Here is a 15130-nt window from a genome sequence, read left to right as displayed (position 1 = left end):
GCTTTCTGTTTTGTTTTACCTCCTCTGTACATGTGTGGACACTGAATTCATATCAAGCCCTACCATCTTTGGCATCATCCACCAAATCCGAGTAGAAAGGGGTATGTGTGCATACTAATAAATAGGATCTTTTAAAATCCTCTTTTCTTCTTCCATTTTACTCACTAAAACGTAAGTCCCCTCTGTGCTGAGCATATAATAATAAACAAGTGATTTGTGAGTCTTAATTTATAAAGGTGACTGGGTGACAATACAGAGAGGTTAATACTATTGAAATAAAAGTTTAATGTTAGTCACAGTTCCTCTAGAAACAAGAAGCACAGTATGTCACTCAGGGCCACAGGGGAAGCACCAGTGTCAGGAGGCAGAAAGAAATGAGGGGAGAGCATAGTCTAAAGCCTTTCCTGGCTTTTCCATGAGAAAGTCAAGTCAAGGCAGGGCAGGGTCTACAATTTAGGATTGGCTAGTTTGAGTAATTACAGCAAGCTTTGGGACAGAGGAGCTGTTCTCAGTGTCTGCTACCTGGCCCTAGGGTGACTCAGGGCAGGGGAAATATTGGCTTGGTGTGTGAGTTAAAGGAGGTAGTTGGGGGCATGGATGATATATGAAAGGTAGGCTCACCGACAAGTTGGTTACTGTTTCCAGGAATTAGCTAGTTCTAGGAAGAACAGTCTCTCCCTAGCCAGCAAGGTCCCCCAAAGATGTCAAAAAATTATAAAATAAAACAAAATAAAAAATAAATTAAAAAGATCCCAAGAAAATTAAGAGGAAAACCATGCCTTTTGATATTCTAAATCTCCATTAATAGTTAATAGCAGAGAAGAAGGCAGGTTTAAATCATTTTTCCCCATTCCATTATGAGTGCAGGTGATTTTTTAAGTAATCTCTACATTCAAAGTGGGGCTTAAATTCATGACCCTGATATTAAGAGTCATACGCTCTACCAACTGAGCCAGCCAGGTGCTCCAAGAGTGCAGGTGATTTTTTTAAAGAGAAAATTGAAAGTACAAGGGGCTTCTATTCTTTACCCATTGTCCATAATTTTCCAATTATAAGCTAACAAATACTTTTAATTTTTTCACCCCCTTCTCTGCTTTTCATATTGCATTTTTGTCCTGAAATAGCTGCATGGAAAAGGAACCAACATTTATGTTCTTCTGTGCCAGAACTGTTCACCCTTGGACACACATCGCAGTAGCTCATCTCCTCACAATAAGCCCGTGAGGTGAGTAGCATGACCTTTCCTAAATAAGGGAAAGTATGGTTCAGAGATTAAATAGCTTTATGGTATAGAGCACTGGTTGGAATTAGGTCTGATGAAGCCCATGCACTTTCCAGGTGTGGATACAAAGGAATTGAGTCAAAGAAAACAGCTTTAACATTTATTATTTAAGTAGCACTCTAACTTGCCATTTTCTTTTGATGGCACAATTTAAAAACTAAGCATAAAAAGCTAAGCCTTGCATATACTTCTGTAACATATATCTTTTCAAAATTTTACCTTGTTAATGTAAAATCAGACATTGCATCTCCAGTAAATAATATGCCCTCTCCCTGACACCTGAAAGAAGATTTCTTAAGTCCTTTACTCTTAATATTACTACAGGGGTACTTCTGAGAGCCTACTCAAAAAACACTAGAGTGTACATGTTATAAATAACTTTTCTGGTAATTAAAATTTTTTTGGATAGGTGACTTCCATGTAGTTCAGACTGAAACATCGATTATATGCCTATTTATACATTACATATGATTATGAGTATGCGGTGGCATTTCATTTCTCTTTTTACTTGTTCGTTAGCCACCATTTCCTTTCCTCATATACACCAATGTTTTTAGTTTACCTTTCTAGTTACCTTATGGACATACCAGTAAACACTCACATATATTAACATGAAATTTCCTCCATTCCTTCTTGTTTTGCACAAGCATTTGGATGTACTTAAAATAAAACAATGGGGCACCTGGATGGCTTTGGTCGGTTAAATGTCCATCTCTTGATTTTGGCTCAGGTCACGATCTCACAGTTCGTTAGATCAAGCACCGAGATGAGCTCTGCCCTGATAGGGTGGAGCCCGCTTGGGATTTTCTCTCTTCCTCTCTCTCTCTGCCCCTCCCCCACTTGTGTTCTCACGTGAGCATGTGCACAGGCTGTCTCTCTCAAAATAAATATTGATGGGCATTGAGGAGGACAGCTGTTGGGGTGAGCACTGGGTGTTGTATGGAAACCAATTTGACAATAAATTTCATATTAAAATAAATAAATAAAAGAACATAAAAATGAATATTTAAAAATAAAACAAAACAACAAGTTTTTGGTAAACAAAATTTAATACAACTGTATAGTCAAATAATAATGGTTAAAAGACATTTTATTAGATACAACTTTTAAAAAATTAACGAAACTATGCACAAAGTATATTTAAACAAGACATACACGAATTAATGTGCTACAACTGAATTGAGAACAAAGAAGTACAAAGCATTTTTGTTTTCACTGTGGAGATTCTGGAGCCTCTCACTAAAAGTGAATGACATTTGGCTGCCATAGGTCTGTACAAGTTGGAAAGCATATTATGCTTTTTTTCAACTCTATAATTGTGTTGTCTTAGCTCCAGAAATTCTCAAAGATTTAAATAAAGAAACTATGGGGAGGGGTGATGGGGAAAGGAAGAATAAGAACTTTTTCAAGAAAGATAAAAGAAAAAGCCTGTAGGAGGAAAAAAAACAAGTACATAAGAATGGAACAAAAAATAAGTGTGTTTACATTTTTGACATTAGATGTAGATATCGTAAATGACATTTTACAAAGTTTTAATCAGTGTTAGATGTTTGTCTGAATATCTTAGAAAGCACCTTGGTAACAAAAACAAACAATACTCCCAAATATAATAAAACTCCAAACACTCAACATTTCTTAACATTCTCATTCTGCCAAGCAACCACATGGTGCTCATTAAAAAATTTAAGAAGAAGGGAAGTTTATTTACTCTGTAGGAAACAGATATGAAACTCACTGAAGGTAAGCTTTGTTTAGAATGGAAAAAAAAAACAAAAAAACAAAAAAACAAAACTGAAATATCACTAGAGAACTTAAGGCACATAAACAAATTCAGATGCAGTTATTTTGAAAACATTAAAACAAATTCTTTTCTTTGGAACAATATATAAAATAAGTTATGACTACTGCTGTTTTTTAAAAAATTATTTATGATGATCTTTAGCACTAAGTAAATTTAATATCTAAGGCCATCACACAAATGTAAAACATTCATAAAAACATTAAAAAATGTCTGAAGTATGTTGAAAATGTCTCTGGAATCATCAATTCACACTCTGGCTCAATGGTTTCTGGTGTGTAGCATTAGATGTGACAATAAGTATAGCTACCTAGTCCAACCTTTTAAAAGGCCACCAAATTGCCCTCCTTCTGGTTACTTGATATGGTGAATTTATTTATTTAACTACAAAGAATAATGGGGTGAGGTGATGTAAACCTGCCTTTCAAAATAATGCACAAGAAATTCTAATAAGGCCAAAATCGTGTTGAGGTTAACTGGTGTCTTGAGTTTAGTAAAATAAAGGCTTCCACAGGAAGCCTTTAAGAGACATTATCTTAACACTTGGCACCACATAAATAGTTATCTCTTCTCTTTGAAAATACAGTCTGGAGATGTCTTTTCCACATACAAATCTCAAGACACAAAAGGCACACACAACTATTTAACCCCTCTCTTTTCATGTATGGGTTCTCACAGCAATTCTTTAAAAAAAAAAAAAAATCTATTTGCCATATCCAGACAACAGGGAAAAGAAACACACACACCTGGTTTGCATATTGACAAAAGTAGTATAATTGAACCTTTGTCTTTCCTGAGTTTCAAAAGGGTGTATGACAGTAGAGATACATAAACAATTCATATTCACTAAGAGAAAATGTATCAGTCCACAAAACATTTTCATCTTTCTAAATATAAAAGAATGAATGTTCAACCACAGCCTGTGTGAAGCCCCTTAATCAAATTAAATTTACTCTCGAATCATGAACTGAAGGTTATTTAGTTATGGCATTTTAAACACACCAAATAGGCAAAAATGACAAGTTAATACCCTCCCTGAGTATTTACATCATTTTTTTCCTTAACACCTGGTTTAAATGGAGTAAATATCTATATTTCAGTCATCTAGGGGGAAAAAAAGGTTACTGAAAATTCAATAAGCTACTATTTCATACCTGTGCAGTAGTCAGTGGGAAGATTAAAGTAGAAAAAGAAGGTCTTCTGTTGTAAAAATTAGACCACTTTATAGCTCACTCATACATAGGAAAACACATGTTCATGAACAAAAAACAACTATACTTTCCTGTTGATCCACAAACATACACTTGAATTCCTTTTCCCACTGAGGTATCACAGCTGGGTTTAGCAAACTCGTCTCTACCTCCCATTTGTTTTCTGATCTTGTGAAACTTTATGTATTATACAGATTCTGACTGTATGCGATTTATTACACTAACACTCATCATGTACTTTCAAACTCTTTTAAGTAATATCTACACCCAACGTGGGGCTTGAACTCACAACCCCAAGATCCAGAGTTGCATGCTCTACTGACTGAGCCAGCCAGGTGCTCCTCATCATGTACTTTCAAATGTAAAAACGAATGATAGAAATGCCCAAATAAGAAAAAAATCTTCTGGAATTGAATTTAATAAGGTCAACCAATTTTTACTTTATGTGCTTCTTTCTGATCATCACAAACTGATCAATTTCTTGGTGTTTGTATATATGTGTGTACATAACCGTACTATCTATCTATAGACACATGTATATACATACATACTAACCCAAAGCTTATGTGAGCATCTCCTATCAAAAGAAAGCCTGTCAACTATGTGATGACACTATGAATATAATCTGTCACAATTTGGTTTATGAATCCCTTTTGATATTTTGATATACTAATTATACCCTAAAATTCTTTTTTATCAATGCTAACGCCATTATTTATCAATAATTACTAAAGAAAGATAAACAGTTAAAGGATATTGAAATATCAGTTGGGTAATTTCAAAAATTGTTAATTTCATAGGATCCAAGCTAAGTTCTTGGTGGCCTAGTTTTAAATCATGTAGAAAAATTAAATGATATTTGTATGAAGTCTATGTTTAAACAAAATTGTTTTCTAGAATTTCATTTCAAATTTAGTACAATAAACACATGGATATTAAAAATAAATGTAAGATGAAATACAAGTAAATAGTTAACACTTTTACAATAGACAAAAGTACTATGGATACAAGTTATCTTGAGAAGATTTTTTTTGTGTGAAGTGTCTGCATTATGGGCACAACCTTACAAATACACAGGAAAATAACAAGTATCATTTGTATAATCCTTAGCATTTACAAAACACTTTTCTCATACATTATCTCATCTACCGCAAAGAATTTCTCAACTAAATAATTTCCATTATCTACAAAAGGCATATTGCAGAAGTAGATGTTTTTTCTAAAAATCAAACAAGTGTCCCAATTATATGTACAATTGCCTTTCAACTAAAATGATAGAAAATTGTTTTCTGAATTGCTCTGATAATTATCTCAAAAAGGTACATATCATTTCAAATTATAATTTGAAAAATTACAATTTCCTAAAAATTTGTAAGATCTTTAGAGCTTTTCTCAGAATTCAGATTCCAGCTAATCACTGAAGTTGATGCCGTATGATTTATTAGAAATCTCTGTATCATTCTAAGATGAGAAAACAAAAGTGGTTTATCAATGTTAGGTTTTTGATTACTAACTTGGTTATAATAGAAATCTGGTGACACTATAGTCACATATTTGCATCATCTCTCCTGTGACAGGAGTATATAATTATGATGTGAGACGACAATAGTGCCTGGGAAGTTGAAATCCAGCAGGCTACCTGAAACATCCCTGGAACGTCCCTCAAATGTTGTAAATTGTATCTGTTTACCCAGGAATAACAGTAATCACTTTGCTACAGTTCCTGCCATTCCATTTGCCTTAGGAAAAAAATTTACATTCCTTTCTGAAAACTAGTAAGCTTATAAACTGGATGGAGTTGAAAAATCTAGACAAAGGCAACTTGTTTGTTGTATAGAAGCTTGAGAATGTTGACCAGTATTTTCCACAATGGGTACCAAATGAAAGATTTATCTTAAACTGCAAATAATGCTGCTAGTTTTTTGGATAGCTAATTTTAAAAGAAAAATGGACCCACTGATAGGTGGTCCCTGCTTTATCCTTCAAAGGCAACTTAACAGTGGAGACTCCAAGATTTTTACCTGTTCACAGGAAAGGAGGATAACCAGGGAAGAGGACCTCACCCAAAGCACCATACTAATGAAGTCAAACCCTACTGGGCTAGGGAGAAAATTTGTCCCCATTTTCCACAAAATAATCTTGCAATGTGGATTTCAACTCTTTTGCCGGGTTCAAGAAAAGGTGCTTCCTTAGAGGATTTGGAGATGATACATAAATACTTTGAGAGCCACAGTGGTCATTTTCCCCTTCAATGGTCTTATATAATTTTTTTCTTAGGAATAAACCTATAATTTTAATCCCCATTTTAGGGGCATTTGCATTTCTGTCTCCTACCCAATGTTCTTCCAAAAATATGTTTAATACAAGACAACAATTCTAAGAAGTAAGTCATGATAATTCAGTACTTTATGATACTCAAATTGTTACTACATTTTTATCAATTACTGAAAAAACTTTCAATAAAATTAATCAGGTTGGATATATCTTTAGTGAAAAAGATTTTTGAAACTGATTTCCCTTCTTAGAATGCATTCTAAGCATTCTAAGCATTATGTGATCCAACCTAAACGAAGCCTAAGTCATGCAGTTTTCTATACATAATATGACAAAGAATATATAGGCTTGCAGATAAACGTACATAAATGAAGAAACCATTCACAAATTCCTAAAAGTTATTCAGGCAGACATTATTTCTGACTCCACATAAGTTCCTTACAAATACTTACAAAGGTACACTCTCAAAACCCAAGCAATAACCACTATTACTTTCAAAAACAACAAAAAATTTTCCCCAATTACAGGAAAGGCTTTATTACAGTTTGAAAGGTTATTTGGGGGGGGGGGGGGGAAGGCACCACAATTATTATCTTTACTTTTTTTGCGTACATGGCACAAAGGAGATATGTCAAGTTCCCATTCTGGAGTTTTTCAAACCTCTCATCTTGGATTGGTGTGGCTTCTTGGGTGAGGTATCCCGGCTTTAGAGCTTAAAGCATTTTTCATTGTATCTATGAATAGTCACACAGCCATGATAGGACACTGGCCTGGGCATTGCAGCTACCCCTGTGATGATACTTGTTGCAGGATCATAACAGAGAATAGTGTCTGTGGCTTCTCCATTTTCCCGTCTTCCACCCAGGATATATATTTTACCATTACACACAGACATACCACAGTTTTCCTGTTCAACGAAATAAAAAAAAAAAAATTAATTCTTGAAGGGATTTAGTAGCAAACTGAAAAATAAGACCTGCTTTAACAGACCAAAAAAAGGACACATCAAATAAGCTCCCTTTTGCCCAACTCCTGCTCTATGTATGAGTGCCAGATAATTTTGCATGAATGAAATGTTAAGATATGTTATTGGTTGGGGCCAAGATGTGGGAGGTGGAGTGGGGGCTAAGTGGACAGAGAGAAGGGTTTTAACTTAACAGTAGTTGAACAAAAATAGTTTTGAAGAACATGGCTTGCTTCTCCTATTACAGGAAGCTCCCTTATTATAGAAAGTGGCTATTACATGACCAAGGAGTAGGAACATTATTCGTCAAATAGGATTACCCCCAAGTTGAATGAATGAATGAGAGAAAGAGTTATAAACAAATTAACAAAGCACTGTTATTAGGACTTTGGCTGGCACATAGAAATTTCCTAAATAATATTTTAACCTTGCACATAATGGGATTCTTAGCTAAATTTTACTCTTTTCTGTCAATAACATAATTACTCTAAAAAACAAATATCATTGACCTAAAAAAAAATTCCACAATTTTTCAAAGGATGTTCTTGACAAGAGTTAAAAAGCAAAATATGTTTAAAATAGCAACTTGTAGCTTTTAGGAATCATGCAGAGTCAAGAGGCACGGAAATAGTAAGGAACACAAAGAGAAAAAGGTTGCATTAGGCCCATTAGGTCTGCAAAACAAAGAGCTCGTTTTTTTTTTTTTTTTTTTTTTTTTTTTAGCTTTTTTGCTACTTAACATTCTAAGCATTTAAAAAACTAGTCTGACTCAAATAACTGTCTCACATGAAATTACAGCTGATTTTTCCTTTTTCACTGATTAGCGTCAAAAGGGTAGGCAAACAGATGGTTCAAAAATTACCTATTAATAATGTTTACAAATATACACTTAGAAGTACTGGTAGTAAGAATGGACTGAGGAGAAAAAATAATCCCAGAAATATCATTATTTTTTGCTTCAAGAGATTTGATATAGAATACTTGATTTGGACTTCAATGATTTGTCTTTGTCATAATAGATTTAATACACTTCTTATATAAATGTTTCTTCTTTGAAATTTCCGAAGTCAGATTATTTATTAATTAGAAAAAATGTGCCATGTTTGTCCCGTTGTTTTTTCATAGTTTTATCTCAATCATGTAGTTAAAAACATATTCATTGTATGTCCTGCATTATACTAGATGTTGGCAATTATCTTCCTAAGCTGTTATCATTTTATATGATATAGCTAAGTTCTGAATGAACAGTTCTTGGTGAAAATGCATTATACTTTAAAATATTCACTTAATAAGCCAATAAATATTAGCTTTGATTAAAACATTTACAAATTAGGGCATCTAGTTGGCTCAGTTGGTAGAGCATGTGACTCTTGATCTCAGGATCATGAATTCAAGTCCCACATTGGGGGTAGAGTTTACTTAAAAAAAAAAAAAATTTAGGGGCACATGAGTGGCTCAGTCGGTTAAGTGTCTGACTTTGGCTCAGGTCACGATCTCGTGGTTGTAGGTTCGAGCCCCATGTCAGGCTCTGTGCTGACAGCTCGCAGCCTGGAGCCTGCTTTGGATTCTGTGTCTCCCTCTCACTCTCTGCCCCCCACCCCCAAATAAATAAACATTAAAAAAGTTTTTAAAAAATTTTAGAAATAAGTGTAAACACTTGTCACACAGGTGAATATGACCAAAATATGGGTTCTTATATGGTAAGGCACACTCTTACTTCTACAGAACTGGAGATTGTCCTTTCCAGTAGAGGCCACTGAGCTAGAGAAATGTGATTCATTTTACTTAAATGTGATACAAGAATGATAGATTATATTACCTCTGAACCATGAAGCTGAAGATACTATTATGTCCCTTTCATCAGTTGAGGCAATGTTATTTTGAATACATTACTAATTAGAGACTATACCTCAATGTCAACAACTTAAGAAAAATGGTGTTATACTCAGTCCCTATTCATTATATTTATAGTCTATATCTGTTAGGGATATTACATTTAAGACTCTTAAAATTAGGTCCTTTGTTACTTCACTGTCTCATTTTTTATTTATTCAGTAAATATTTACTGAGCACCAATTAATACAAGATACATTGGGAAAGAGAAAAAACAGTATTCTTAAGAAGATGGAATTCCGGTACAGAAATAAACATTGATACTCATAACAGAATATATGACTGCCATAATAGAGGTATAAGGGCAGTGACAGATCAGATCAGATCAGATTAATTCTGAACAGGGAAACTTCAGTTTGTTGTAACATGAAGTGGTCCTTGAAAGAAGAGTAGTGTTACAAGTAGAGAAGGTAGAGGGGCGCCTGGGTGGCTCAGTTGGTTGAGCGTCCGACTTCAGCTCGGGTCATGATCTCACAGTCTGTGAGTTCGAGCCCCGCGTCGGGCTCTGTGCTGACAGCTCAGAGCCTGGGGCCTGTTTCAGATTCTGTGTCTCCCTCTCTCTCTGACCCTCCCCCGTTCATGCTCTGCCTCTCTCTGTCTCAAAAAATAAATAAACGTTAAAAAATTAAACAAAACAAAACAAAACAAAACAAACAAGTAGAGAAGGTAGAAAAGGCATTAGAGCCTAAGAGGATAGCATGAACCAAGGCAAGAACATGTATGATCTATATTGCAAATGCAAGTTAACAGATACTTAATGTAATGGGGATAAAGTTGCAGAAAGTGAAGCTAAAAAGGCAAGCAGGGCTCAGACAACAGAAGGTCTAGAATGAAGTGGGAAAACTTTTGGATTTTATTCAGTATGTTTCCAATCAGAGAAGGAATATAATAGGATTCGTTGGGAAATAATTGGTGACAAAATGGGTTAGAGAAGCAAGACATTAAACGCTAATTAGAATATTACTGTTTTTGTTGAGGGAAGAACTAATAAGAACTTGAACAAAAGCAGGAACCACAGGAATGGAAAAGAATAGGAAAAACTCTGGGGACACAGAACTGATATGCTGGATTGATTCAATTTAGAAGAAAGTGGGGGAAAATCTAAGAGATAAGTCTCGGTGTGAAACAGTAGAAAAATATATATTAGTCTCTGCCTCCAGTTCCTGTCACAGAGCTCCTAAATCCCTTGGAATTTCCTGAGTGATAGGAATGTCTTTTGTTTTAATGAGGTGACTATTGGCTGGTTCCTGGATGGGGACTAGTCAGCAAAAAGATCATGCCATAATTAGAATCTTGAAACTTTCATCCCCACTCCCTGTTCTCTGGAGAGGGGACAGGGGCTAGAAATTAAATTAATAATTACATAATGAAGCCTCCACAAAAATTCCCAAAGTATAAGATTCGAACAGCTTCTGGATTGGGGGAGGGTGCACCTCAACCCCAGAACAGAAGCTCCTGTGTGCTCTGGACCCTTCTAGACCTTCCCCTATGTGCTTCTTCATCTGGCTGTTCATCTGTATCATTTATAATATCCTTTAATATACAAAAAGCCAAATAAACACAAGTGTTTCCCTGAGTTCTGCGAGCTGTTCTTACAAATTGCCGAACCCAAGGAGGGGTTATGGGAATGTTAATTCATAGCCAGTGTCTCAAAAGTACTGGGGACAAGCTGGAGCTAGTGGTTGGCGTCTGAGGCAGTGGAAGTCTTGGGGACTGAGCTCTCAACTTGTGGAATCTGACTCTAACTCCAGGTAGATAGTGTTAGAACTGAACTGAATTGTAAGACACTCAGCTGGAGATGGAGAATTGGTTGGTGTGGCACATATCTGGTGCCAGACGTGCTGTGAGTGTGAGTAAGGAAGAAACAATTCTTTTATTCACTAGGTTGCCTGGAAACAGAAAAAGCAGGGTTGGGGAAGATGATGAATTCTGGTTTAAGTTTGGAGTCATAGAACATCATAAAAAAATATCAAATAGGCAGTTGGCAATTTGAGTCTGGAGCACAAGAGAGAGGTTTTAATGATGATAAAGACTTGAAGTGTATCAGTACTGGGCAATAAATGTGATCACTCAGGAACACAGTAGAAACTGGGAAGAGGGAGGGGGAAAGAGGCTCAAGGAAAACTTATATTTAAGGGTTGGATAGAAAAAGTAATAGTACATGAATGAAACTGAGATTATTAGTAATGACCTCTGGCAGTATAACACCTTAGAGTGGTATAGGTAGAGCTAGACTTCAGCATCAGAACCATCAAGCATTTTGGTGGTAGAAAGAGGGAGGTTGGAGCCATGAATCAAAGGCTGAGAGAAGGCTTTTGGGGAGGCAGAGGGTAGAGGTGGAGTAGGAGTACAGATAGGATGAAGGAGACAGGAGCACAGCCATTTCTTTTATGATAAAAGCCACAGAAGGAAAGAAACCAGTTTGGGAACATTTGTTTTCTTCAAAATACCTAAGAAATAGGGATAAGGACTAGAGTAGATTCTGAAAAAGGTCAAGGGAAAAAAGTCACCAGCTCAAGTACAACAGCTGCTTCATTCACCATGGGATGGTAAAAATTAAGCTATTTCAATAAAACAATTCTCTGGAAGGAGTTCAAAACGTCATACCATATGCTTAATGTGGAGTTTTAAAAGTTATGAAATAATTCAAGCACACATGAAATATATTAACAGTGAAATTACAGTATATTTATAATGGCCATGTACTTGGTCCCTCGTTGGTTGATTTTTCTTTTGGACTGTTTTACGTTATTACCTGTCGGCTGAATGTATTCTGTACATGCATCCAGTAATCTTCAACTGGATCATAACAGTATATTGCCTTGGTCAGCCCACCAGCAACATATATCAGGTTGTTTAAGGATACGGCTGTTATACACCGCTTGGCAATTGGGATAGCTGCACGAAGTAGCCAAGAATTGGTTTCTGGATCATAAGATTGAACCTAGTAATGTGTAGAAATATTTAATTAAAACTTCTAAACAAAAATGCAAATTTACTTAATAAAAAAGTCTACCGATACATAGAAACATGATTAAAAATCAAATCCTATTTATTAATTTACATTAACTAATTCACATTAGTTCACAGAATTAAGAAAGGTTAGCTTGATAGGGAGATGTCTGAATTACAAAATTCTCAGATGCAAATTTATTACTATCAAGCAGAACAGAGTAACACACATAGAGATTATTTCCAGGATGACTGGCTAGGCTATCATGGTAAGTTTCTTTACTTATTTCTGTTAAAATTAACAGTTGGGGTGCCTGGGTGGCTCAGTTGCTTAAGCATCCAACTCTTGGTTTCGGCTCACAGTCTGTAAGATCTAGTGTGTGGAGCCTGGTTGGGATTCTCTCTCTCTCTCTGCCCCTAACTGGCTCTTTTTCTCTCTCAAAATAAATAAACATTAAAAAAAAGAAAATTAACAGTATAGATTAAAAAAAAATTGTGTCCTATAGGATAACTATGCCTCAATTTAAATACAATTTCTTTATACTTTTAGGAAGTCATTTCTTCAAAAGAACACAAGTAAATTTCAATTCAGTGTACTTTGAATTACCACAAATTCTGTATTACTGAATTCTACATATGTAACATTTGGCCACATTATATTACAATTCAATTAAAAAAAAGAATTGATTGACAAAATTCAGTAAACAATTGCTAAAGGGATTAGGTATTAGACATTTGTTTCCAGAATAAATACAGTATTTTCTGAGGTGTGAGGATGGCACATGTTCTTTTATCCCAGGAATCCAATGAACTGCAGCAACTTTGAGCTATCCTCCATTTACGTTACAGAGGTTTCCTTTCCTCCTTTTTGTTCTAAAAAATACTTTTAAAGTACGCAGAGGATGACCCAGTTGGAAGCAGCATAGCTACTGTATCTTACCTACTCTGCTAATTCACTTCCCAACCGTGTTTTGTGTGAATAATTTTTTGATTTTGTAGACTACTGCAGTTAAGAGGTTTAAAACAATTTATTTAGTCTAAGATCCAAACTCTGAAATTAGTCTTATTTCAAAAAAATTAAAGCTTTTTACAGAAAATTGTTAGATATATTAGGATTTCACTTCAGCAGCTTGAAACTCAATGTTTTCCCCCCAAAGGATAAAGTACCAATTTTTAAAAGGTTCCTCACAATAAGGGACCTAGATCTCTATTTGATAAGCCTTATGTAGTTTTCTCCTTATATACATCATTGGTAATTTCTAGAAGACAACATGGCTTACCTTATCAGAACAAGTATTGTCATCAGGTCCTCCACCAATCACAAACAATTTGCCTACACAGCTAGTCACAGCAGGAGAACTCACTGCTTCCTTAAGGGGAGCAACTTCAGTCCATCGATTTGAAAAGGAATCATAACATTCCACGCTGCTAAGTCTGTTTTGCCCATCATAGCCTCCAACAACATATACCTAATATGCAAAATACATGGAAAAACCTTAATTGTCAAAAATCTGAATTTTTAAGTAGTTGACAAAGAAATTAAGGGATCTGTCTTTAAAAAGCCCTTGAGGGGCGCCTGGGTGGCGCAGTCGGTTAAGCGTCTGACTTCAGCCAGGTCACGATCTTGCGGTCCGTGGGTTCGAGCCCCGCGTCAGGCTCTGGGCTGATGGCTCAGAGCCTGGAGCCTGTTTCCGATTCTGTGTCTCCCTCTCTCTCTGCCCCTCCCCCGTTCATGCTCTGTCTCTCTCTGTCCCCAAAATAAATAAACGTTGAAAAAAAAAAAAAGTAAAAAGCCCTTGATAACTGTAATTGCAATATATTTAGCTCAGTTTCTGAAACTTTATTGGCACCCTCTTACCACCACCAATGATACTTTTCAGATGTTTTTTCATAATAGCCCCCTCCAATGAAGTTTTAATACCACAGATATATTGTATATCCATTTATGTACTGTATATATATCTGTGCTTTATATATGAAAGAGTACAATTCTTTTCACCCCTAAGAACTGATCTTCACCCCCTTAAGGGTGATACTGCTCATGTTGAGAATTACATGATTGCTTAAATACTCACACTCATGGATAATGAAAATATTTGATTCTTATGAAATAATAAACCTATAAAACTAAAATATTAGGCAAGGATTACTAGACTGTGAGATTACTGAAGGCAGGGTCTATGTTGTTCTTCATTTTAGTACCTACTGTGCCTAGCAAAGTACCTGAGACATAATGAACTCTATACTATATATACATTTCAATAGGTTTCACAAATATGAGGAAGGTAGGCAGAGTAATATCTTTGCGACAGGTGAACTAATCAACAAGCTATTTATTAAATGATCTATATGCAGAATAACCCATTAAGAATCATGAGATACACAAAAAACTTTTAACCTAAAGATGTTCTCCAGTTTAACATCCACAATTCCTTTAATGAACAGTCATTATCAACTCTTCCCTCCATATCTAAATAACTAGTAAGTCCCACTAAGTCTTCTTTCACAGCATCTCACATCTGTCTTTTCCTCTTGTTACCAATTGCCACTATCCTAAGTCAGGGTCCATATCATTTTATACTTCTCAGTTAATCTCCTGGTCTACACTCTTGTGCTCCCTCAACCACAGATTAATCTTCCTAAAATACCTCATCAATTCCTTTTAGTAGTTCAACAATAGATGCCTAAGGGTCAAGGCCAAACTTTATACACTGACATTCCAGTCTGCCCACAATTTATCTTTCTGTGCTCCTCCA

General features: G+C 35.5%; 1 protein-coding gene across 7 annotated transcripts in view; it reads right to left on the bottom strand.

The window, feature by feature from the left end:
* Nucleotides 1-2312: 2312 nt before the first annotated feature.
* Nucleotides 2313-15130, bottom strand: part of KLHL24 (kelch like family member 24) — a 45593-nt gene continuing 32775 nt past the window's right edge. For all 7 annotated transcript variants that reach the window (XM_040480893.1, XM_040480890.1, XM_040480889.1 and 4 more), the window contains 3 exons: nucleotides 13655-13843; nucleotides 12178-12366; nucleotides 2313-7472 (listed from right to left, as the gene is read on the bottom strand). In XM_040480893.1, the coding sequence (XP_040336827.1) occupies nucleotides 7272-7472; nucleotides 12178-12366; nucleotides 13655-13843 (579 nt within the window). In that variant the 3' untranslated portion in view covers nucleotides 2313-7271. The remainder of the gene's footprint in view (nucleotides 7473-12177; nucleotides 12367-13654; nucleotides 13844-15130) is intronic.

Source organism: Herpailurus yagouaroundi, unplaced genomic scaffold (assembly GCF_014898765.1).
Source record: "Herpailurus yagouaroundi ecotype Mexico unplaced genomic scaffold, PumYag 159, whole genome shotgun sequence".
In the NCBI taxonomy this organism is placed as follows: Eukaryota; Metazoa; Chordata; class Mammalia; order Carnivora; family Felidae; genus Herpailurus; species Herpailurus yagouaroundi.
This window is presented reverse-complemented; position numbering and strand designations above follow the sequence as displayed.